The 23,870-nt window shown below is 47.2% G+C and overlaps 1 protein-coding gene across 2 annotated transcripts in view; it reads right to left on the bottom strand.

Moving 5' to 3' along the window:
• The window catches only part of LOC144121878 (3-oxoacyl-[acyl-carrier-protein] reductase FabG-like), a 101,998-nt gene that overhangs the window by 11,191 nt on the left and 66,937 nt on the right, over positions 1–23,870 (bottom strand). Inside the window, exons 4-8 of one of the 2 annotated variants that reach the window (XM_077655298.1) lie at positions 13,336–13,474; positions 10,736–10,776; positions 6,080–6,149; positions 4,153–4,189; positions 1,441–1,504 (exon numbers count right to left, since the gene is read on the bottom strand). In XM_077655298.1, coding sequence (XP_077511424.1) covers positions 1,441–1,504; positions 4,153–4,189; positions 6,080–6,149; positions 10,736–10,776; positions 13,336–13,474 — 351 coding nt within the window. The remainder of the gene's footprint in view (positions 1–1,440; positions 1,505–4,152; positions 4,190–6,079; positions 6,150–10,735; positions 10,777–13,335; positions 13,475–23,870) is intronic. The other variant, XM_077655299.1, reaches the window with a different exon arrangement.

The following is a 23,870-nucleotide window of genomic DNA, read 5'->3' as shown; positions in this document are numbered from 1 at the left end:
GGAGCTACGGAAAGGAAAATGATAGGTGGAACGCTAAGAGAGAGGAAGATGGTAAAGTGGGTGAGGGAACAAACGCGGTTAATGACACGCAAGTCGAAATCAAGGGGAAGAAATGGGCTTGGGCACGGCATGTAAAGAGATGGCAAGATAACCGATGGTTCTTAAGAGTAACGAACTGGATTAGAAGAGAAGGCAAGCGTATCAGGGGCGGCAGAAAGTTAGGTGGGCGGATGAATTTAGAAGTTTTGAAGCTAAAACTTCACTACGCCAGGTGTTCTAGAGGGCAGCGTCAGTGAAGTCACGTGACAGGTGCCACGTGGTGTCACGTGGTAGGTCATGTGACCTACTTACGTCATCACAATCTGCCCACTGTGGCAGGTGGCAACTGCCCCATCGGGCATTTCATCGACGCTTTACAGACAATCCGTTCGGCAGTGTGCGTGGCGTCTCTGAACGTAGCCATGCAAAGTTTACACCGTAGCCAATCTTTTAGAGATAGTTTAGCTGCAGCTGGCGCAGGACAGGGTTAATTGGAGAGATATGGGAGAGGCCTTTGCCCTGCAACGGGCACAGTCAGGCTGATGATGATGATGCGGTCAACATGTCAGTAAACTCCTCGACTGAGGGACATTTGCGAGCGCCGTAGAAGTAATGTGTCCAGCATTCCCTGTATTCTTTTTGCTGTTTGGCAAGCTTTCTTCACCACCCCTCAATTTGAACCTGTAATGAGAATTCTGCGATGTGTCTACGCTGCGCGATGATCATTCCAGTGTTCGATAATCAGGTAAGCGTAGCCCTCGCACTTGGGTGTGAAACTGCTGTGGGCGCATCGAGTTTTCTCCCACACCATTACCAGCATTGCAGGTACCGGTCCGCTGTCAGCCGGTGTATGCAAACAAGGGCCATCGCGAAGTCGTAAGACAAAGACAGAATTTAAATGCTTCGAATTCGTACAGCACAGTTGATGTTTTTTGTTTAATGCTTTGATGCTAGACTTGAACGCGGAAGCTACACTCGCTAAAAAGATTTGCCTCTGCAGGTGAAACGTAGCAGAAATGTCGGGAGTACGCTTTAATTATATTGAAAGATGGAGCGCAATAGTTGCATACAACTTAAGTCTGCAGTGAAGCTACGCCCACCATCAGGACCGCCGCATAGAATTCCTCCACGAAAAAAATGTAGTCCGTTGTTAAAACTTTTCTTCTTGTCTAAATCAGAAGCTAATCACAGGAAAAAGATTATAACCTTTAGAATTATCACACCTAGATTGTTTATTGAAGTCAAACTTTAAAAAGTTGATTCCGTTTTCTGTTGTGATTGGCTAGCGAAGTAATACAGGACGCTGCGGACTGTGGCCCAGAGTAAACACCTACTATTTTTTTAAGTTGCATCCTACGGTGGAAATTCTTCTGAGGACAGTGGCCGCGCCGCCCACCTTACCTTAAAGTGCTCCTCCTCGCTTTCGCCAGGTCGCCTGCCCATTTTGGTGGAAATTACACCCGGGCTGAAAACAAGGAAAACGGCAATGAAGCAGCATCCTACACTGCAGCTCGCGTTTGCGCACCGTTCAAATAGACCCATGCTCAGTGTTATAAAAGCTTTCTGAGAACAAGGCCTGCATAAGCTCAAGCAGTCTCAAGTCGGCCTCATTCAGTCGCTATTCTACAAGCCAGTGCATCAATGGTCTGAGAAACTAAAAACTTTGACGACGCTTAACCTGCCCTTAAGTTAAAATGCGATAGCATTAGAGATCCCTGCTGCGCAAGTAAGTCCAATTTCAAATCGGACTTGACGACCGCTCCTGGGCATCTTGAGGTGGCACTCCGCTACATTTCTTTTCAGCGAACGTGCTTGCCTTTCTTACGAGACACTTAGCAATAGCGGTTGGATGGCGTCAAGACCGTCTTTGCCAATACAAATTTTGACACGTGCGCCAACTCCGGCGCCGGCTTTTTTTTTATTTGCACCTCTGACGTTATCGCACTAACAAACATATCCACCTTATTTTTGTGACAGATGCGTTGATTTAATATCGCTTAGGTTGGTTTTTATAGCCGGAAAACAACGCAAGCCACCCGACGAGGATCATATTTAATACGTTTTGTAAAAGGAGGGCATTTTCAGAAATATTGTTTGTGAAATATTTATGTTTCTTAAACGATAATCACTATGTAACTTATTTTCCCCTCAGATTAATAAGTTTGCGGACATAGGGTAGCCGCAGCTGGCACAGTACAGGGTTAATTGGAGGGATATGGGAGAGACCTTGGTCCTGCATTGGGCGTAGCCGGGCTGATCATGATGACGAGGACCATGTAATAGCTACTATCTACCTGATTGATTACTTCGCCTCTGTATTATCGGTAGGTGTCGAATCTGAATGCGGAGAGGATAACAAGCATTGATTAGTCTCAACACAGTGGACAGAAAAATGCACTTTGGTATTCATTTTTCGTTTTAAAATCGACAAGAGCCCTTCCCTATACTGACTATCTTGACGCGCGTTGAGAAACCGAGAAGGCTATTATCTATGGGGGAATTGTCCGAGGGAGCAGATCGGTAGCCTAGAACATCAGTGGACGACAGAACACACATGGTGCGAGGACTAGAAATGAACTTCACAGAACACGTACCACCTCCGCCTACAGTGTTCCTAGCTATTAGGAGGCACAGAAAGAATGAATTTGTCTTCATCAATACCGGATACAACCTTTGTCCGTAAAGTTCCGAGACTGAGTTCATTAAAAAAATGAGTTTAACATTGAAATCATTTGTGCAGCACCCATTCTAAGCAGTCTTCCTTGCTGTCTATACACAGCTTCCAACGCTTCTTGAGGTCTTGGAAACCGTTGGAAAACGCTTCTCTTGGCAGGACCGTCAGCTCCTTTGTCTTGGCGTCTTTAATGGCCTCCACGCTTCCCATCCAGCAACCTTTTAGGGGTCTCTTCACACGAGGAAACAGGAAAAAATCGCATGGAGAGGTCAGGCGAGTATGGCGGATGGGGAAGCACAGTAATGCTGTACTTGACGAGAAATTTTGCCACGCTGAGAGCAGTGTGCGGCCTTGCGTTATCGTGGAGAAGGCTCCATTGTCCAGGTGCCCATAAGTCAGGGCGACAGCGTCGCAGTGCATCACGCATGTGTTGGAGCAGGCGGATATAAAACTCCTGATTCATCGTCTGCCCTTGTGGGAAGAACTAGTGCTGTATGACACCTCTGGCATCGAAAACAATTATCAGCATCTTCTTTGTTTTGGTCTTCTGTCCCCGCACCTTTCTCGACGCCGGAGAGCTTGTGGACCGCCACTCGGTGCTCTGCCTCTTTTTTTGAAGATCGTATTGAAAACACCATGTTTAGTCTTCAGCAATGATGTTGGTGACGAATGCAGCATCCTTCTCTGCCACGGAGAGCAAATCAGCGCTCACTAATGCTCCCGTGTCCTTCTGGTCCAGTTTGAGGGAGTGCGGCAAAAGTCTAGCATTCAGTTTTCGGTTACCCAAGTTCTCACGAAGAATTTGATGGCATGTTGCCTTACTAATGTCGAGAGCATCTGACAGCATGCGGACTGTAATGATGCGGTCTTGCTGTACGATTTACCTGATCCGAGCCACGTTGATTACCTTCCGTGAGGTTGAAGGGCACCCCTGCCTTGTGTTGTCTTCCACAGACGTTCTTCCCGAAACGAACCTCTTGGGCCACTCGAAAACTCGCGCCCGCGATAATGTCTCGTTGCCGTAGGCGTCTGTGTGGCTGTCTTGCCAAGCTTCACACAGAATTTTATGTTTACACGCTGTTCGAGGTGGACGTCCATCTCTCCACATTCACTCACAGTAAAATGCACAGACGACTAGCAACAACGTATTTTTCTGCATGTAGTGCCATCTAGCGGCTGCCGCAGAAATTAACATAAAATGCTCAGGTGAGCCCGAAGAGATGGCGCTTTACATACGCACCAACAATTGTTTTGGGTAACCATTTCTAGAGAAGAAAATAAATCAGTCTTGAAACTTTACGGACAAAGGTTGTAGTTATAGAACAGTTGCTGCAAGTCTGGACCGCGCATATGGAAGCAAATGCCGGGTTGAACGTCAGCAAGTGCCATACTTGGTGCAAGCCTAATGATGCGGTGAATATATAAACCTCAGTACTCACTTTACAGAGTTCACTCGCACTCCATAGCGAGCGTTTTCTGGAATAGAGCAGGAAAGTGGTCAGGAAAAAAACAAGTTATCTCCCACGATATACATTCTTTCTGGCTGTTTCTTGGCCCAGGAGTGAGAGATGTCCGTGCTGCCGGCTGCCAAGTTGGCTGATTCGCGAATGTCTTACAGCCTTAGAATGGTGCCTGTTAGCATGCACGGCTGTCTGAAAGCCGTGCACTACCCAGCCACGACCTCTTCTTACCTGCAGCGCGTATTAGTACTACGGCATCTTATTGACATGTGCGTCTTGTAGATCGATCTTCAGTGCTACAAAGCTCTGAGTAAGCTCCGGTGTATCCATAGGAGAGAAGCATGCCTTGGCTAACGCTAATGTAGGCTAAGTTGGCAGCGCTCCGATTAAAGAAAACCCACTTTTGTGTGATTGAGGAACAATCTTGCCAGGGAGCAACTGTACGTGATGCTAGCGTCAGCTTTGCGTCATGCTCCACCTTGTGGCTTCTAAACAAGTTTGTGTGACACGAACGCTGCGACAGCTTCACCGGTGGCTGGTCGGCTCGGGAGATTCCCATGAAAGTTTCGAGACTATGCAGGAAAGTTGGCTTCGTGCGCCTTTCTTGAGTCAAACAACGTACCATCAGCGATATTCTATCCGGGGAACTTTTATTTATTCAGGGAGTTTACAAAAAAAATTGCGGAAAAGAAATCTGTCTGAGTTCTCAAGCAATTTATAAAAAAAAATCCTAAGTTTGCTTAATTTACTGCACGGAAAGAGGGCAAGAAGTAGGGATTTTCTTGTTGAATTAAAAATAATTCTGGTTCCTGCATGGAGCCTTAATGCGGGCCATTTGCAAGAGCACAACGGCGCCCAAAATGTCGATGTTAACCCTTGCTTCACACTGCCTGGACTGAGTGGGGGAAGCGGTCTTAAAGGCAGCCATTGTGTTAAACATAAACTAAAGGGAAATGTCAATTGCAGCTCGCTTAAAGATATTCTCTCCCAATTTTAGGAATATATCTTTTTTACGCAAAGAAATGCTCGCAAGGGAGAGAAAATTATGTAAAATCCAGGTACTCTAGCGACGCGACTAGGTAATTACGAACACGGCGCCTGATGAAGTTAGCGATTCGCCGAGAACTCTCGACTCATCCTTTCAACATGCACCGCTATTTGGATTAAGACGGGAGACATAATGAAAATTGGAAAGCAGCGCTGAGAGTGGCTTTTGAGTCAAGAAAATGCAAGCGTCATTTACTTTACCCAGGTCGAAAGTAGTAATGCTAGCTAACTTTACGAATCTATTCTGCATATCCGATCACGAAAAGCTCCAAATCAAAATACATTGTCAACAAAAATCTAAGGTAACAAAATCGGTTGTTAACCAACAAACGTGGTTCTTGAAGAGGAAAAACGGCTCTAGCTTCCGCACTGGATAGCCCTTATTGATCTTAAAGCTAAAGATAAGCATTAAACAAAATTGAGATGTCCGCAATGTGTGCATTTATTTCTACAACACTGCAACGTCGCACGTGCGCTCAAGGAGCCGTTACAGAACTGTCGTAGTTAGTTTCGTCACACCACATAGCTGCGCGTCAAAAACTTCATACAACCATAACTGCCACGTGGACGGCACCAGAGCGCTTTTTCCGGCTGATGTGTCAAGGAGCGTTGCAGAGATAGCGCCCTGTGCACAACTGAAAAGGGAGCTATCCAGAAAGGAAACTGTTTTTCGTGCGTGATGCGTAGTCAAGCTATTGGTTTACATGCCGAAGTTCTCCGGCGAATACACATGGTCGTGGTAGCGTTTAACTGTCGTGGAATCAAATCCTTGTGACGATCAGAGTATAACTTTCATCTCACCAACATAATTAAATGAAGCGTGCGATCTACAATAGATAAAAAAGTGAGATTTTCATACCCAGCGCAGCGGTCTTGGTTAGCTGATCCAAGGCGGCTTTCGTTATGTTGTAAAACATTCCTCCGAGGGCCTGTGGGACAAAAGGGCGAAAAAAATTATACATCGATGTTTATACTGTTGCAATGTTCCTAGTTGTTATTTAAGACAAAAAAGCAAAATTTAATTAGCTTTAAGGTTATGTGCGGGTGGAGGAACAATGTGCTTGGTGGTTTCGGATCCGTAGCACACATTCAGGTATTTTTTATTTATTTATTTGGAACATACTGCTAGCCTCTTTCGAGGCTGTTGCATCGTATCGAGCAAGTGTACTGAAAAACTTGACTGCATCTGTAGCCTGCGGGGTTTAAATTAATTTATTCGTGATGTCACTATTGAACCCTTAGAAGAGCTGGGTCATTTGACAAATTACCGTATTGACTTGCAGACTCTCAGGCAACCGCCATATTCTATGTAATAACCGAAATTTCTCTTAATTAGACCTAGAAATTTCTGTTTGCCTTTTTATTGTTTCCGTAGTGTGCAGAAAATACCGCTGTTTCAAAAAATAAAAATATATAGAAACATCTGAAAATTCCTTTCCATATTTTGTTTCTGAAATCCCCCAAGAAGGGAAGCTTCCCTAAATAAAACATCACTCCTACAGCCTGAAGATGGACCCCCGATGTCGGGAACGCGATTAACAAACAACGTTTGCATGAACGCCGCAAAGCCGACTGACAGAGCATGTAATTAGGGTACCCGGCACGACGTACCAGATATTGGAGCTGCGGCCGCGCCGTGCGAAATTCGCCACCGGAGGCGCCGATTTCGTAGGCACTTAGTTCCGAGGAGCGCGTAAGAAGAGACGCGAAGCATAAAATGCCTTCACTTTGTTCTGTCAGAGTACAATCGTGGACAGAAGCGCCAAGGAAGCGCAGTGGCGCAGCCGTTGGCTCAAATGCATCCCAGAGTCATGTAGCGCTCCGAGAGTTTCGCGTCCATTTTGCATGCCAAGGGGTGCTCGTCTGGAAGCGTCTGTGCTGCCTCCCTTGGTACTCGGTGCGAGAAGCAGCCCTCAGGTATAATTCGACAAGATGGCGCGCTTCACGGCGTACGCCGCCCCCTGGTCAAGGCGCCGGCAGTTTGCACTTCTTTTTTGCTGGAGCGTTGCCTCGCGTAGCAAGCCGAAGGACTGGGCCACCATTCGGGAAAAAAAGGGGGAAGGGGGGGGCATACCCTGACGATCACTCCTTCCGGAGGAAATGGACTTGGCGATACAAGAGTACAGCCCGACCAGTGATACCATCTTTGCGGGTGCTCACTCGCAGTGGCCACTTCTGTCCGATACAGTACAGCAGACAACTGCAACATACGCAGCGTCACCCACTGCATGCTTTCTAGGCAGTAATCCTCCACGTGGGCACTCGAGTACACATGGCGGTTCTGTAACGGAGACACTTCTCGGCCATATCGAAATAACTTGCTCGCGGGCAATTTTCTGGCGCCTCCGTGCACAAGATAACGCCTCGCTAAAACATTGCCGTGAAGTCCGCGCGGTCGGGACGTATGGCTCGCCGCGTGGCATCGCGCGGCTGAGCGAGGGAACAACACTTTCTTTTACAACGGGGCTGCTTCGAAGTTTGCATTAGGTAGCGCCAGAGCGGTGGGCAGACATATTATCTACCCTAAAGTGCCTGAAGACGAGGTCAGCTGATCGAGGCTCCGTGCTTAGCGGTGTACTGACCTCATTTGGCAACCTACCGCAGTTTTCTTAAAATGAGGGTTAGGAAGGGATGCTTCAAATAATGGCACAATCAAGCTAGTAGAAGCTGCCGTACTTTGTGAAGGCCGGAAGGCTGCGTGCGCTCATCTAGCTGCGTCACTGTCATTGCCCTAGTCCTCACTTTTCTGGGTTTATGCCAGGTTTGTGCCTCCCCCCCTATCGTTTATCACGGATCCAATCATCGCCGAGTTTGGAGAATGCGATATTGAAAAAGCAGGTCGACCTGTAGATGAGTGCATACGTCACGTTTCTTGACGAGAGCTTTTCCTCACTGCGCAAGTAAACTTAGCAAGTGCTAGAACAGCGTATGAGAACAAAAAAACTAAGTCCCAAAAAAAATAAACTAATTACAACCAGAAGAAAGTGAATAATAAGAAGGAACTAATCTTACTCGAGTTTCAACGCTAACACCTAATTTTTTTCTGCTTCTAGACGCGTGCCTGCGACATAATAGCGTCAGAAGTGACTTGCTGCTATAATAAGTCGAAACTTTGTAGCAATGCTTGCAACGTGCAGCCTGTTAATGAAGGCAAAGAATACGCAACGAGATATGGGTTTCACTGTAGCTCTGTTTTCCTTAAATGCCGAACTGCATTTTACAGCTACACCTTCGTCTCTCCTAGCCCACACATATCTATTCATCCTTCCGACCGTCCGTCTATCTGTCCACTGCTCTAAAAAACTCGCGAAAATAAAATGCAGGATAGAATGGTTGGACATCAACACCTGTCTCCTGCTGGAAAGTGGGAAAGCGGTTTCCTGATTCATCGAACCACTCGACCACCACCGCATGGTTTACTATTATGATTCTGGTCGTTATTTTTAGATACTTAAACCACTCGCGGTTCAAGGGGCGCATTTATTTCAAACGCCTTAGGTAAAATTTATTCGGATATCCGCCGTTTTCAGTGCATCTTTCAGTATGAAACAGACGCCCTTTGCATGGCTATAACTAGTGCTGTTAGTAATTGCTATATGCTGCGAGAGTGCTTTCTCTTTCTCAAGTGAGCGTAGACAGCGGATAACAAACTGTCATCATTGGGACCCTGATTACGGTGCCATAACAGATATGCATGCTGAAAAATGCAAACTGACGCCACGCTGCACTAAATATAATTACTGTCTAGCGCTGCTAACATAATAAAGTTTGTGGTTCCTAAATTAGGCTTGCGTGCAGCAGTTCTGCTTGCTAGCTTACGATGAGTTTTAAGCATTGAGACACGTAAAAACAACCGCATTCATTGATCGCAGAAATGAGCAAAGAACTTCCGCGGAGTTGTGTAACGAAACCGTTGCGGAATCGGACATCTCGGACAATAACCTTTCCACTGCGGCAAAAGATTACATTCCTAAAAGTCAATTGTGAATCGCTTTAAGAGTGCTTGCTTGACCAATTCTCGGATATAAGCGTCAACGAAATAAAAAGAGGGCACAAAAGTGGATAAGTAAAAATGCAAAAACATACCCTGGGTGTCAATTAAAGATTTTTGGGCCACAATTGAGCCAGAAAGTTACTAGACAAATAAAGTTGCCACTAGCAAACACTGTCTCATCACCTGAGAAAGCGTGTTCACCTCCGTAAGAATGTTTTCCTGGAAAATAAGGCGCAAACGAGTATTGTTCTTCACCTAAAATATTTCAAGCTCAAAGGTTCAAGCGACAAGTGTAGCGTCGCCGCTGGGGTCGCGACTTCCGCTCACCGCAGGAGCTAGTCCCTATCTCTGAACTGCACCTGGAGTGGCCGGGACCCTCCGTTACCCTGTAGTGTTGCCTCTGGTTCATTCACGAAAATGTCGTAAATGTCGCGAAGCAAAGCTATTACGAGCGAATCCAGCGCCATTAAAAGCGGGAATGAAAGTGGGCTGGCACATAGACGGCGTCGCGAAGTGCTACAGCTATGATGGTGGCTTGGTTGCTTACGGTAACCGCGCGAATGCGCAGTGGGTTTGTGAAGTCTGTGTATTCCTCCGAACTTGGCGTACATCATTTTAACGCGCCAGCATTAAATCCCCGTAGCGAGCACCCGACGATGTTGGCGTATGTAGAGTAATGTGCACGGAGAAGCCATCTGCGTTATTTGGAAAGCGACAAAGTGGACAGGGCAATTCTCCTATCCACTTATAGAAGAGGAGAGAAGAGGGAGACGCGTAAAGGCAGTTGCCACTAGAGTAACCGCCTGTCCACAAAAAAGTGAATAGAGAAATTGCATTGCAGAATAGATAATGACTAGTACTGACTAAGAATGACTGAGCGGTAGAAAAAGAAGCGGCAGAATTCCTACTAATAGGCAAACTCCACCCAAGAACTTCGCAGCTACATCATCACTACATTGTGCACAAAAGCATTTAAGGATATCACATTGGAAGCGCGTAATGCAGCAAGTGCCCCGTAAGATTTTTTTTGGCACTTCCGAACTTTGCTTTCAATCAAGGTTTTTTGTAACTGGCATCGAACGCATTTCAGCCCCGGCGGCGTCATTCTCTCTGAAGTATTGTTTGGCGAAACCGGAAACAGCACTGAATGATTTTATAAATACAATGGCGGCGTCGTGGAAAAGAGAATGGCAATATTTTCCCGATCTGGCACCACTCAAGATTTGTCTACGTGGCCGCTTCCATTTTCTGCATTAAAAAATGGCTTTGCATTAAGATTACTGACAAGCTTAATTTGAGAACCGTTAATTTTGGGTCTAGTCTTGGCACAAGCTTGGCTGTAAGCATTACTTTTCCACATGCTTTCTTTTTGGTACGAGGAGGAACCACTTTTTGAGTACAAAGATGCATAAAATACTAGCCGAAAAAATCTTTTTGAATGATTCCATATTGATGCTTATGGCTGCTGGACGTGGACCATACACCCGTAATCAATTTTTAACACATTATTCGAAAACTTACTGGACGCAGGGAGACAACGCTTGAAACATTTACCACGCAGCCTGCAAAGAGAAAGAATGCAAATGTAGGGAATGCTTTCATGGGCATACGCTGAGATTGTATTAGTAAATGAAAATTGTGAAGATGAACAAACGTTTACTACTTCAAATGCGTATTGAAATCGCAATAGTGTGCACATTCCCGCTATTCTAACGCTTGCAATTTCTCGGACTTCAGACAGCTAATTAAGCTGCTTGAAACTTGTTTATTGGATAAGTCGCCACCATCTGTTAACGGGTATTAGGCTTCTAAGATGCAGCTACTATTCAGCTCTGATTACGCTTCAATTACTTCTCAGTCGAATCTCAGCTGTTTCCCGGGTTTAAGGTCAAATAAATTGCATATGTTGATGCCATCATTACTCACATGTCAGAGAATAGGCTATGACGAGGAGAGCATTTTCGAATTATTTGCTTTCTGGTGTTAATATTTTAGCAGCCCGCATTCATAGTTTCTGAACTTATTGAATGATATGTCATCAAAAAGTAAAATACGATTGTGGAATATGCGACATGCTCTCGTGACAGGATTTTCTCTGTGCAGTTTTCGCACACACGTCGCTCATGACTTGTTTTATTTTTTCACGTCATATCTGAATGAAATAAAACAATAGGATTTACCAAACTGTCATTACGGCCCTGTTTATTCGTTTTTTCTCAGCACCTTTATGTACCCAATATTTCATTAATGAGGTCGCACAACGCGCTAGCCTATTTCATTCTGTATCTGCATCGCAACTCTTGGAAAACAATAATGCACCTTCTCTTATTGACGTTACAGCCAATGTTTTCTACTGAGATTTAGCTTATGGCGCAACCTTCTTTTTGCCACTCAAGCTGCCATCCAGGACGCGACCGAGATAGAATTCCACGTTAGTTTTGCCTTGTAGGTACGTATCTAGCCTATACATTAATGACATGCGTTCTAATACTGCTATCCTCTCTGCATGCCATCATGGTTTAGCACCTAATTGTCTAGTATATGCATCCCCGTCTTCATCATCAGCCTTACTACAATCACTGCAGGGCAAAGGCCTCTCCCATGTCTCTCCAATTAACCCTGTCCTTTGCCAGCTGCATCCACCCTTTGCCTGCAAACTTCTTAATCTCATCCGCCCACATAACCTTCTGCCGCCCCCTGCTAAGGTTACTTTCTCTTGGAATCCACTCCGTTACCCTTAAGGACCAGCGGTTATCTTGCCTTCGCATTACATGCCCTGCCAAAGCCCATTTCTTTCTCTTTATTTCGACTAGGATGTCATTAACCCGCGTTTGTTTCCTCACCCACTCTGCCCGCTCCGAGTGTCTTAACGTTACACCTTTCATTTCTCTTCTCATGGCTCGCTGCGTTGACCTTAGCTTAAGATGAACTCTTTTCGTTAGCCTCCACGTTTCTGCCCCGTAGGTGAGTACCGGTAGGGTTATGGTGTTGTACACTTTCCTCTTGTTATGGTGTTGTACACTTTCCTCTTGAGGGAAATTGGTAAACTGCCGTTCATGATCAGCGAGAACCTGCCATACGCGCTCCACCCCCTTTTTCAACAAAAAAAAAAATCCTCGCGATGATTGAATTGCATAACCAGGCCTGGAGTGCGGCCTAATCTTGTTGACCAGAACCGACAACGCACTCTCTCACCAGACCCGGATTTGGCCACCCTGGTGTAGTACTTGGCCACAACTTTCTATGATCAAACCAATTAATCCCCGTCTTACTGCTTTGCGAAGGTTGTTAAGCTGCTTTTTATGCGGCCAGCATGATCATAAATAACTGCAGCAAAAAGTGGCGGACTTTCTCGAACTTCAAAAAGAGCTACATGTGTTTTGGTTTCAAGTTAGTAATCTACCATGACAAATGTGGCCGAAGGGTATGCCCACCACGAGACCTCGCCTGTGAACGCAAAATTCTCATGGTCTTGTTGCATGTGGGCGCAGAACTACGAATCCGCACTACAGTAAGCCGCACAGTGAACATGACCAAACAGATTGGACCAGAGTTCGGTTCGGTCAGACTTACTTTGAAAATAATGTTGTCAGAAATACTGCTGTAATCTCAGGTGTGGCCAATATGTAATCGTGCCTAAGGACACTGGCATCGTGATGTTAATTAATAGCTATAGTACTCTGCTGCAGAGTCATCCAGGAGGCAGTATTCAACCTCGGCTGCGGCGACCACATTTAGACTGAAGCAAAAAGTTAGAAAGGAATATGGTTTGCGCAGTATCCATGCACGTTGAAGAATCGCCACGTGGCCTGAAATAATCTGAAACCCTCCACTATAGTGCCTCCTATAGTTCCATTGCAGCTTTGGGATGTTAACTAGCGCATACTATAACTACCGTACGAAATTGATACCATACCATAGCATGACACATACCTGATACGGTACCTTACCGCACAATACCATGCCGTACCACACCATACCATACCATACCATTCCCTACCATACCATAGCATGTCATACCACTTATATCCTGAATATTTGCTCATGAGTTGAAAGTTGCGTCAAGCTGTGCACTGTCAGCTGCTATGGACGAACCTGGACGGTCAATTATCGTCACATACCCTTCGACTGTCGTAAGTACCCTATGGCGCAGTGCAGCAAATGAATAGGTCCCCGCAAGTTCGTGTCCATCAGCTTTTGATAGCTGTCCAGTGAAGAGCTGTCGATGGAGCCTTCCAGGTAAATACCCGCGTTGTTCACCTGCGAAGAGCGTAATGGTGGAGCTAAGCTTTTGTTGTTTGAAATATTACTGCATTAAAGAAAAGAATCAGTCCCATAGCCGCAGATGCATACCGCTGAAGAGGCACCAATGGAGTAAGTGCCGAACATATCTCTCGGGTGGTGGCAAGAATTCAAACAAGTCTCTCTGTCACTAGAATTTTTCATCTTTCAGAAAAAGCGTGTGCTCTTAATTTAATTCAAGGCATTATGGGGTTCTGCCGTATAAAGACGAAATTTGGAGCTTGTTCCTGGTCATCTCGACCATTAACAATTCATGTCCTCAGGTGCAGCCGCCAGTTCGACCAATGAACGTTCAGACCGAAGGTTTCTGTCTGGATTCCTTACGTCTTACTTTTAACAACTTTGACGTGATACTTCGGACAAAGCGTAGTTTTAGATTGTTATTTTTTTTCGCGTAAATTAGGTTTATTATTATAATTAAAACCTATTCTACGCTACAGAAGCTAGGGAGGTCCGAGAAATAAAGTGCGATAGAAAATACGAAATGCTCACAAATTTTCCGGAGTTCCCTTTAAGAGTGAGAACGCACTCTCATACATGACTGCACAATAAATGCAGAAACTTCCGTATGTGGTGTTTAGGTAATAAGGATGTAGCTGGCAGTAATGAAAGTAATCAAAGGGCGACAGTACATGCGTTTGAGCCTAAAAAGGGGTGGAAGGTAAATTTAAGGCAGAAATTCGCAGCGATATCTTGGTATGATGACCATACTGCTAACATTTATCATGAAGACGTGAAACCGGCTGTAAATAAGACAAAAAAACTCCGCATACTATTCTCAAGACCAGTTTCCGCGCAAAGGTCTAAAAGAAGCAGGTAGGCGAGCGAGAATTAAGGAAATATAGCACAAGGATGGAGCAATAATAGAATTTCGACCCGCAATAGCGGCTTAGTGGCTATGGTGTTCGGGTGCTGTGCCGAAGGACGCGGGAACGAGTCTCTGCCGCGGCGGCCGCTTTTCAATGAAGGTGAAAGCAAAAGCGCCCATTTGCTGTGCAATGCCTGTGTGCGTTACCGAACCTTCCTCAACTACAGCGTCTCTCATTGCCATAACGTGTAGCCATGAGAGTTTCAGCAGCACGTAATTTTCTATTAGTGACATTTTTATGAGTTCTGTACATGTTACGAAATTATATACAATACGGAGAACTTTCATGCTTGTTTGAACGCATAGGATGGAAACATTTGAGTGGCGACTCAAGCTTGGAAACAGCAAAAAGAAAGCTAAGCCTGGACAGAAACGTGGTTTGCGTGATTTTCATTGGTAACTTGGAAGATTAGTCGAAGAAGCAGAGGATTTATATTAGAAATTTTACAGCAGCAAAATAGTGAAGTAAATTTAACGAAAATTTTGCAGCGGGAAAATAAGTTTGTTCTAAAAGAAAGTGGAAGTGGGGAAAGCCAAAGGATGAATTTACAAGCGAAAAACCTCTAGAAACGTTTAGATAACAGTTGATCTCCTCAAGGATGGAGAAGATATTCTTCTAGGCAAGCCTGTAATCAAGAATATGCCTTTCCTAATTACCTGAATTTAACCTTAGGACAGAAGCAAACAGACGGGTTCATAATAATAAATAATTGATTAAGTCTTAATGCTAAAGGCCTGAAATCTTACAGCCAATCAGGTTAGTCGTTCTTGTTCACAAGGTATTTACTAAAGTAATTTCAAATGGACTGAGAGCAACGTTAGCCTGCATTCAATGTTATAGGCCGGTTAGCCATAGAGGCACTTGAGAATATATCGTAGTCGTCCCGTCACCATCATGAACATCAACATCATTAGCCTCTCTACGCCCACTGCAGGGCAAAGGCCTCTCCCATGTCTATCCAATTAACTCTGTCATTGCCAGCTGCGCTCACCGTATGCCCCCAAAATTCTTAATATCATGGGCCCACCTGAATTTCGGCTGCCCCCTCTCTGTAGTGCCATCAGCCTGTCATAAAAGCATTCGCGGAGTAGCATCATCATCAACTCCGTCCAATATAGCAATGGCAAAGACCACCTTCAATAGCCTTCAATAAACAGCGTCCTGCACCGGCTATGACGACCTTATCCTAGCACATTACACATCGCCTCCACAAACCTAAGTTTCTGGAGCTCCTTGCTGTATCTCCAGTCTCATGCAACCTACTCTGTTACTCTAAGGCGCCATCGGTTACCTGGACTTCGCAATGCTTGGCCTGCCCATGCAAATATTTTTTTCTTATTTTTGACAGGATACTTTAATCTACAATTTGCCTGAATTAGCCCCCTAACCCATTCTGATGTCTTGTCTCGAAGTTACAAAATGGTTTTTATGCTTAAAGATCGCAGCGTTGACCTAAATATAATTTCAACCTTTTTCAGTATTCTCCAAGTTTCTGTGGCATAGGTGTACACAGTTAACAAACAGCTGTTTTGTACTTTATGCTTGACAGATACTTTGAAGTTGGTATGAGTACTTGTCAAATACACTCTGCCACCTTCCTACTTACTTAGTAATTCACTTTCGTAGTCCCCATCTGTCACAGCCTGCAATATCTAGGTGTATTCTTTTGATACTTTCGATGTTTCACGGCCTGTTGTAGACTTTTTAACGAAGACGCACATTCCAGTCAAAAACAAAGCTGAACAATTGCTTCAGCGCTATTGCAATCGCGGCTGGTCGCAGTGCTCGACTCGGTTGTCCTCGGACTGTTTTTACTGCTGCTCCCGTCGTGTCGGTTCCTTCCAATAAACCCTAGTCTTACATTTGGTGGAGGTGCTGGGCGGCAGCCCTGGAGGTCCAAAGGCGCTCTCTCCCGACACCTGCGACTCCTGAGGACGCTCAACATCAAACCGTGCAAAGAGGCCTGACTGCGATCTGTTCCGGCTGCTTTCGCCAATGGGAAACTGCCAACTTGAACGAAACCGATGCGCATGACGTGGAAGATTTCTCGCATCTTACGAACGGTTGAGCCTCTACAACATATGTGACAATGAGACAAATCTTAATACGGTTACTTTTATCTCACCAGCGTGGCTCCACCTGTGTGTATCGGAACCACGTGGTAGCCGTCCGAACTTGGCCTGCCTTTTAGACGACCCTCCGAACTGTTTCGTCGTCCAGCTATTAGCAAACTGTGCTCTGAACAAGCTTACGCAACCGGTCGCAGCTGTTCGGTGAAAGTTTTGCAAGCTACATCGAAGATTTCAGTAGAGTTAGTTCTTGGGATAGTTCGTATTCTTGATTCAAGCTCATAGTTTTTTAGCGCAACGGCACACAGCCAAAGAAAAGAAGAAGGTAGAGAAGGAGAAGGACGAACAGAGCACTGGCTGACACCTGTTTATTCAAAGGCGCACACACAGTTTAAATACACTCAGACCAGCGCAGGCGCACACTGTAAAAGGAAAAAAAAGAAAATAAAAAAGAAAAATCGCATCGCATCTTTATCGCAAAAGCTTTGAAAGGAACGCATTTTCTGCATTATATAAAATGACTGAAGTATCGCTGACACATTCTGACCCAGTTCTGTGAATACAGTATGCCTCTATCGTTTCACGGGTTGTTTTTAATCTGCCTCCGCTCAGAATCCTCACTCCCGAAAACATCGGTGTGCAATCCTTGCAAGTTGCGCAGTGCTCGACAAGGTTAGCACCTTCCCTATTCCTTAGGTCTCTTGCGGGGCGCTGAGTCAACGACCGGCTCAGGGAGCACGAAAGAAACATAAGGAATAGGGAAGGTGCTAACCTTGTCAAGCACTGGGCAACTTGCAAGGACTGCACACCGATGTTTTCGGGAGTGAGGATTCTGAGCACAAGCAAATTAGAAACAACTCGTGAAACTATAGAGGCATACTATATTCAAAGAGCTGGGTCAGAATGTGCCAGCGATACTTCACTCATTTTGTATAACGCAGAAAAGGCGTTCCTTTTCAAAGTTTTTCGCTACAGATGTGACGCGAATCTTTTTCCTTTTTTATTTTTTATTTTTTTCCTTTCACGGTGTGCGCCTGCGCTGGTCTCAGAATAAACTGTGTGTGCGTCCCAGAATAAACAGTTGTCAGTCAGCGCTGCGTTCGTCCTTCTTGTCTTCCTTCTTTTCTTTGGCTGTGTGCCGTTGCGCTGAAAAACTATGAGCTTGAATCGAAGATTTACAATACTCATACAAACGTGCACACCTGCACATGTCGATTGCTGACAAGGCCAAACACATCTTGAAGAGTATGGATGACGACGCCTCCCAGATGCTGTTAGTACGCGCGTTGCGGACCTTTGGCTGAAGTATTTGTTTCTGCCTGTGCATCGAGGAGCTACGCAAGCACAGGATCCTCACTCGTCAGCACCCCGCGCAGGCTGAGCCGCTCGCTGGGCCGACGCTTCCTCATTGCCGCAGCAGATCAAATAATTTGTTGGCAAAGAAGTGGTGCGTCAGCTCTCCCTTCTTCCGAGTCCGCAAGAACCACCGCCTTAATTTGGCTCCAGTTCTCCGACATGCCATTGAAGAGCAGGATGCTGAGGCTCTACCGCCTGCGACCGTGCACATCTCCTGTTAAACACCTTTAAATACATAGCCCAACCCCTCAAGCCATCTGTAGAATTCTACCGCTGCAGACGGAAGACTGTTCATATACAGCGCCTCAAGCCATAAGACCCTGCCATTTTACTGCCGCCGCGAATCTCCAGAATGGCTTCTCTTCTGTATGGGTCGATTGTAAAAAAGCGCATTTGTGTCAAAAACGAAGATGAACATGCGTTCCAGCGGCCTTTTTATCGCCATGTCTGTCTGTGCTAGACTTGGCTTGCCTAGGACTGTTTTCGCTGCTGCTCCCGTTGTCTCGATTCCTTTCAATGAACCCTCGTCTCACGACTAATTTCCTTCCCATGCTTCTGCGTATTGACCAGAATATTACGCGCCACAGTATTGGGGACAGAAGAACTGCTACAGGCTGCCTAGCGGCTGCAAGCGGGCATGCAAAGCACTTCTGCTTCCTCCACTTCTGCACTTCAGCGTTCTCTACTTCTGAGCTGCATCATTGCTTCCTCCTCTGCAGCATCACCTTGATGCGGTCTGCTTTCACCGTGGGAAAATGGTGCTGGAGGCGCGAGGTTAAACACAGGTATCAGGACACAGAACCGCGGTGGCACTCAGCCTCAAATACAATAAGAAGTACTGTCGTGGTACAGCTTCATACGAATGATGTGCAGAACATCCTGACGCGGTAGTACGCGCAATGAGCGGGCTGGGGTGGCCGGTGAGACTTCATACGTCACGTCGCCTATGCGGCGGAGAACACGGTAAGTACCGAAGTATCGGCGCAGTAATTTTTGAGACAGCCCACGGCGACGAAATGGTGTCCAAACCCACACATGCTTGCCCTGCTCTACGTAACAAATCGCTGTCCCAGGTTGTAGCGGCCAGCGTCTACGTGCTGTTGACGGTGCATTCGCTGCTTGGCTAGTTGACGTGATTCTTCATCCCGCTGAAGGAAAGCGGCGACGTCAAGGTCAGGATCTCGGTCATTCTGAGGGTCGACGGGCAAGATTACATTTAAAGCAGTAATAACTGGAGGACCGAATACAAGCTGGAAGGGCGTGAGCCGCGTGGTCTCCTGCAGGGCCGCATTGCAAGCGAATGTTACGCATGGGAAAATTTGATCTCACGTTTTATGCTCCACATTCACATAAATAGAGAGCGTGTCGGCTAGGGTTCTCCTAAGGCTTTCCACCAAGCCGTTTGTCTCTGGGTGGTAAGCCGGAGTACGCCTATGGCTGGTGTGGGTCAGATCTTAGACTGCCCGTGTCAAGCGGGCCGTTAAATCAGATCCATAGTCGGTAATGACAGTCAGTAATGTCAGTAATGACGCAGTGCGATGTTGTGTACAAAAAACGTGGCTACTTCTACAGCAGTTCCGTTTGCAAGCGCTGTTGTCTCAGCGTACCGTGTCAAATAATCCGCCGCAACAGCAATCCAATGTTTTCCAGGGGATGACTTCGGGAAAGGGCCGAGTAGGTCCATTCCCATATGATAAATAAATAATTGGTTTTTGGTGGAAAGGAAATGGCGCAGTATCTGTCTCATATATCGTTGGACACCTGAACCGCGCCGTAAGGGAAGGATATATGTTGGAAATGCGTCTTCGGAGACGCTATCGGGTGAAGAAATCCGGTGAGTTTGAAAGGTGGAGACTTACGGCGCTGGCAGTCGCGAGAGGATTTGACGTATGTTCACACTGATGGAAGTAATCTGGAACAGTAGTACCTCTGCCTAAGTTTTGTGGCCGGCAGATGGTTCGTCGTGGCAAGCGCTCGAGATATCAGGTCACAGCAGTGACGGGACTACGAGCAGAAATGTTCCGGTGTTGCTCTTAAAGTTGCGCCTATAGAGGACGCCGTTTTGCAGAGTGAAAGATTGCAGCCCACGAAGGAAAACGCGAGGAATGCGGGGACCATAGCAGCCTTCCAGGTACGCAATGAGCGGCGCTAATTCCGGGTACGCCGTTTGAATCTGCGCCATATCGGTTGCGCTAACAGCACCAAGGAAAGGAAAGTCTTCACTGATTTCTGGGGTAGCCAGGTCCACTTGCGCGCATGATAAGCAATCCGCATATTAGTGCTTCCGGCCCGACTTGTATACGACCGTTGTGTCGTACTCATGTAAACGTAGGCTCTAGCTCACCAACCGCCCAGTTGGATCTTGTAGGCTGGCCAGCCAGCATAACGAGTGGTGGTCACTGACAACGCGAAAGAATGTTCCGTAGAGGTACGGGCGGAACTTACTGACGGCCCAGAGTACCACAAGCCATTCTTTTTCAGGCGTTAAATAGTTTGCATTCCGAGAACCAAATTGCACGGCTTGCGTAAGCGATGACTGGTCCGGTGCGGTGCTGCAACTGTACAAGGACCGTTCAAAGGCCTACGTTGCTGGCATCGGTGTGTATGTCGGTTGCAGCGGCGTCATCGAAATGGGCGAATATCTGTGGACGTTGCAAGCGGCAGCGGAGCTCCACGAAAGCATCCTCTTGGTCGCTTACTCACAAGAAGGGTGTGTCGTCTCTGGTCAGCGCTGTTAAGGGTTCAGTTATTCAGGATAAATCTTGGACGAAACTTAGATAGTAAGAGCACATCCCGAAAAACAGCCTAAGAGTGTTCTTGTCAGTTGGGCGTGGGAAACTAGAGACGGCAGCGGTCTTCTCGGGATCAGGTAGAATACCACGTGAGCTGGCAACATGCCCGAGGAAGCGAAGCTCCTTAAAACCAAAATAACATTTGTCGGGCTTGATCGTAAGTTGCGCACATTGGAGCGCCCAGAGCACTGTGCGCAGCCGCTCCAAGTGCTGCTCGAAGGTGGGCGAAAAAATGACGACATCGTCCAGGTATATGAGGCACGTCTGCCACTTGAGCCCAGATAAGACAGTGTCCATCATGCGTTGGAACGGGGCCGGCGCTGAGCAATGACCAAAAGGGAACAACTTAAATTCGTAGAGACCGTCAGGCGTAACAAAAGCAGTTTTCTTGCGGTCTCACTCGTACGCCTCTATCTGCCAGTAGCCGCTTTTGAGATCTTAGCAAGAAAAGAACCTGGCATCACGTAGTCTGTCGAGGGCATATTCAGTTCTGGGGAGCGAGTAAACGTCTTTTTTGGTCACGTTGTTCAGTTTATGGTAATCGACACAGACTCGCAAGGTGTTGTCTTTCTTTTTGACGAGGACCACTGGTGGCGCCCATGGGCTTGTCGACGGTTGGGTGGCATCGTTTGCGAGCAATTCATTGATATGCCTTTTAATGGCTTCGCGTGGCGTCGAGGAAACGCTGTATGGGCGCTGGCATACAGGCGGTGTGTTCTCGTCGGTGATGCGATGCTTCGCGACAGCCATACGACCAACCATGTAGCTTCTGGCAAAACAACCCACGAGATCGGTTAGAAGCGCCGAGAGATTCTAACGCACGGAAGGGCAGTGCATGGTTGGGCTGGTCTCGAGGGCTTGTCTCCAGGGCGCACACTTGAGGCAACACAGCGAAGTTATGCAGAAAGGCGACAGCCGTGCCCTTGGCGAGGTGCTGCAACTCGTTGGCAAAATTTGTAAGGAGCACACTAGCACAACCGTCTTGTACTTGGACAAGCCCGCCAGTGATGGCTACTCCCTTCTCGAGCAGCAGCGGTATGTGGATGCCTTCGTAGTCGTGGAAGAAATCATTCCTCGCGAGAGCTAGCACACTGGACCGGGGTAGAACCATTACGTCGTCGTCAACAAGTCGCAGAGAATTGAAGCGTGATTCGTCGGTGGCAGTGTGCTCTACGGCCCGTTTCGTCGAGAACGTGACCCTTGCTTCGTACAGGTCAGTGACTGCGCCGTTCGTCTGCAGAAAGTCGAGGCCGAGGGTCAATTCCCGCTAACACTCACGGAGGACTACAAATTCGCCGACGTGCACAAAACCACGGATAGCGATACAAGCTGTGAACCTGACGGCAGGGATAATCAGGTGACCTCCAGCAGTGCGAATGCTAGGCCCTGACCACCATGTCAAAAGTGTATTCAGCTCCAGGGCAAAGGAAAGGCACATGATGGAATAATCGGCACCAGTATCCAGCGAAGTTGTCATGTCGACTCCATCAATTGTAACGAACAAATCGGAAGCAGCGCGTCGGATCCTGTCGCTACTCGCTGCCACAGAAACATCGTCGCATGGTGGTGGCGTAGGAGGATCTTAACAGGTCCCGACATCAGCGGCTTTGCCTCCAGAAGCCGCTTGAATCAGTTTTCCCGACGTTGACAGAGAGAACGGCGTCCGGAGTAGCCTGCGGCTTGACGGGGGCTTGGAGAACGGTAGCACATCGGCGACGGGGATCAAGCCTCCCAGTGGCCCGATGTGATGTGATTCTGGTGCGACGACAAGTGAGCTCTCTCAAGTGGTCGTTCCCCGTTCTGTGGGCACGGGTCGTCCAGTGCGAAACCATGCAGGCGCACGGTGGTATGGGCACGCCCTGTAGAGGTGACCCGCCTCGTCACAGTGATAGCAAAGGGTCCGGCAATCCGGGAAGCGCCCCACTTCACTCTTTCGTAGTCGCTGGTAGGCTGGCGGAGCGTGGTCACTAGGGGAGCTCGGCGGGCTCACTGCTGGAGTCACGGCAGTGACGTCGTACCCAGGGGCCTTACGTGAGAGGGACACATATGTGGGCCTTGCATTAACCCGGCGAGGAACGCCAGAAATTTGGTGCTGTTGTGCTGCTAGGCGCACCTCGTCCCGAACAACTTCACTCAGTGGTAGGAAAGATGGCGGATCGGATGGCTTCTGGAAGGCCTGCAGTTCCTACCTGACGACAGACCGGATCAGCTCGCGTAGAAAGGTCGCGTCGCGACTAACAGGCATAGCGATGGGATCAGGCCCAAAGGTGTTGACGTCGCGATTGTATTGGCGGGCAGCGTTTTTTCCATAGTGGCCACTTTGGCGAGAAACTCTGCCACAGTGCGCGGTGGGCTGCGAACGAGTGCCGCGAAAAGCTCTTGCTTGACACCCCGCATGAGGTGGCGAAGCTTCTTGCCTTCCGTAACGTTGATATCCGCGCGTTTAAAAAGGCGGGTCATGTCCTCGTAGTACATGCGTACAGTCTCGTGGTGGCGCTGGTTCCGCGAGTGTAACGCAGCTTCTGCTTGCTCTCGACAGTCTGCATTCGAGAAAGTTGCTATCAGGTTGCGGCAGAAGGCCTCCCAGGATATAAACGATGCTTTATGGTTTTCGAACCATGTCCGAGAAGACTCAACCACAAAATATACATGGAGCTTACGCGCCGTTGTAACGGGAAACACACTCGAAGAACTCGAGCCTATCCTCGGCGTCCTCAAACACGTCGCCATGAAACGACGGGGGTGTTCGCGACTGATGACAGATGATTTGCGCCAGCCTGTTCTCAGTTTCCATTGAAGCTGGTTCCTTCGAAGACCGAGGTTGCGTCGCGGCCGCGACGCTTGTGGACCGGTCTGAGATCCGTGCTGGTCGGTAGCCTAAGCGGTTGTAGAAGCATACCCGGCGCCTCCACCAGATTTGTGATGCTTACGTGGAACGCTATCGGGTACAGAAGAACTACTCCTGGCTGCCAAGCTGCCTCAAGCAAGATGGCGAAGCACCACTGCTTCCTCCACTTCTGTACTTCAGCCCCCTCTACTTCTGAGCTGTATCAATATTACTGTTTATATCTGCCGTTTACTTTGCTAACTTAGGCACTAAATCGTTCCATACGGTTCGCATCCTTAGTTGTTCAATAGGGCAATGTCATCAGGAAATAAGATATAACGAATGTATTCTCCATTAATTTTGACCGCTAGCTCTTCCCAAACCTATTCTTTCTATACCTGTTGTAAATCGACAGTGACAGTTGTTTAGGCGTCGTGTGTC

Source organism: Amblyomma americanum, chromosome 2, assembly GCF_052857255.1.
Source record: "Amblyomma americanum isolate KBUSLIRL-KWMA chromosome 2, ASM5285725v1, whole genome shotgun sequence".
In the NCBI taxonomy this organism is placed as follows: Eukaryota; Metazoa; Arthropoda; class Arachnida; order Ixodida; family Ixodidae; genus Amblyomma; species Amblyomma americanum.
The sequence above is the reverse complement of the archived record's forward strand: the minus strand, read 5'-3'. Positions and strand labels throughout refer to the sequence as shown.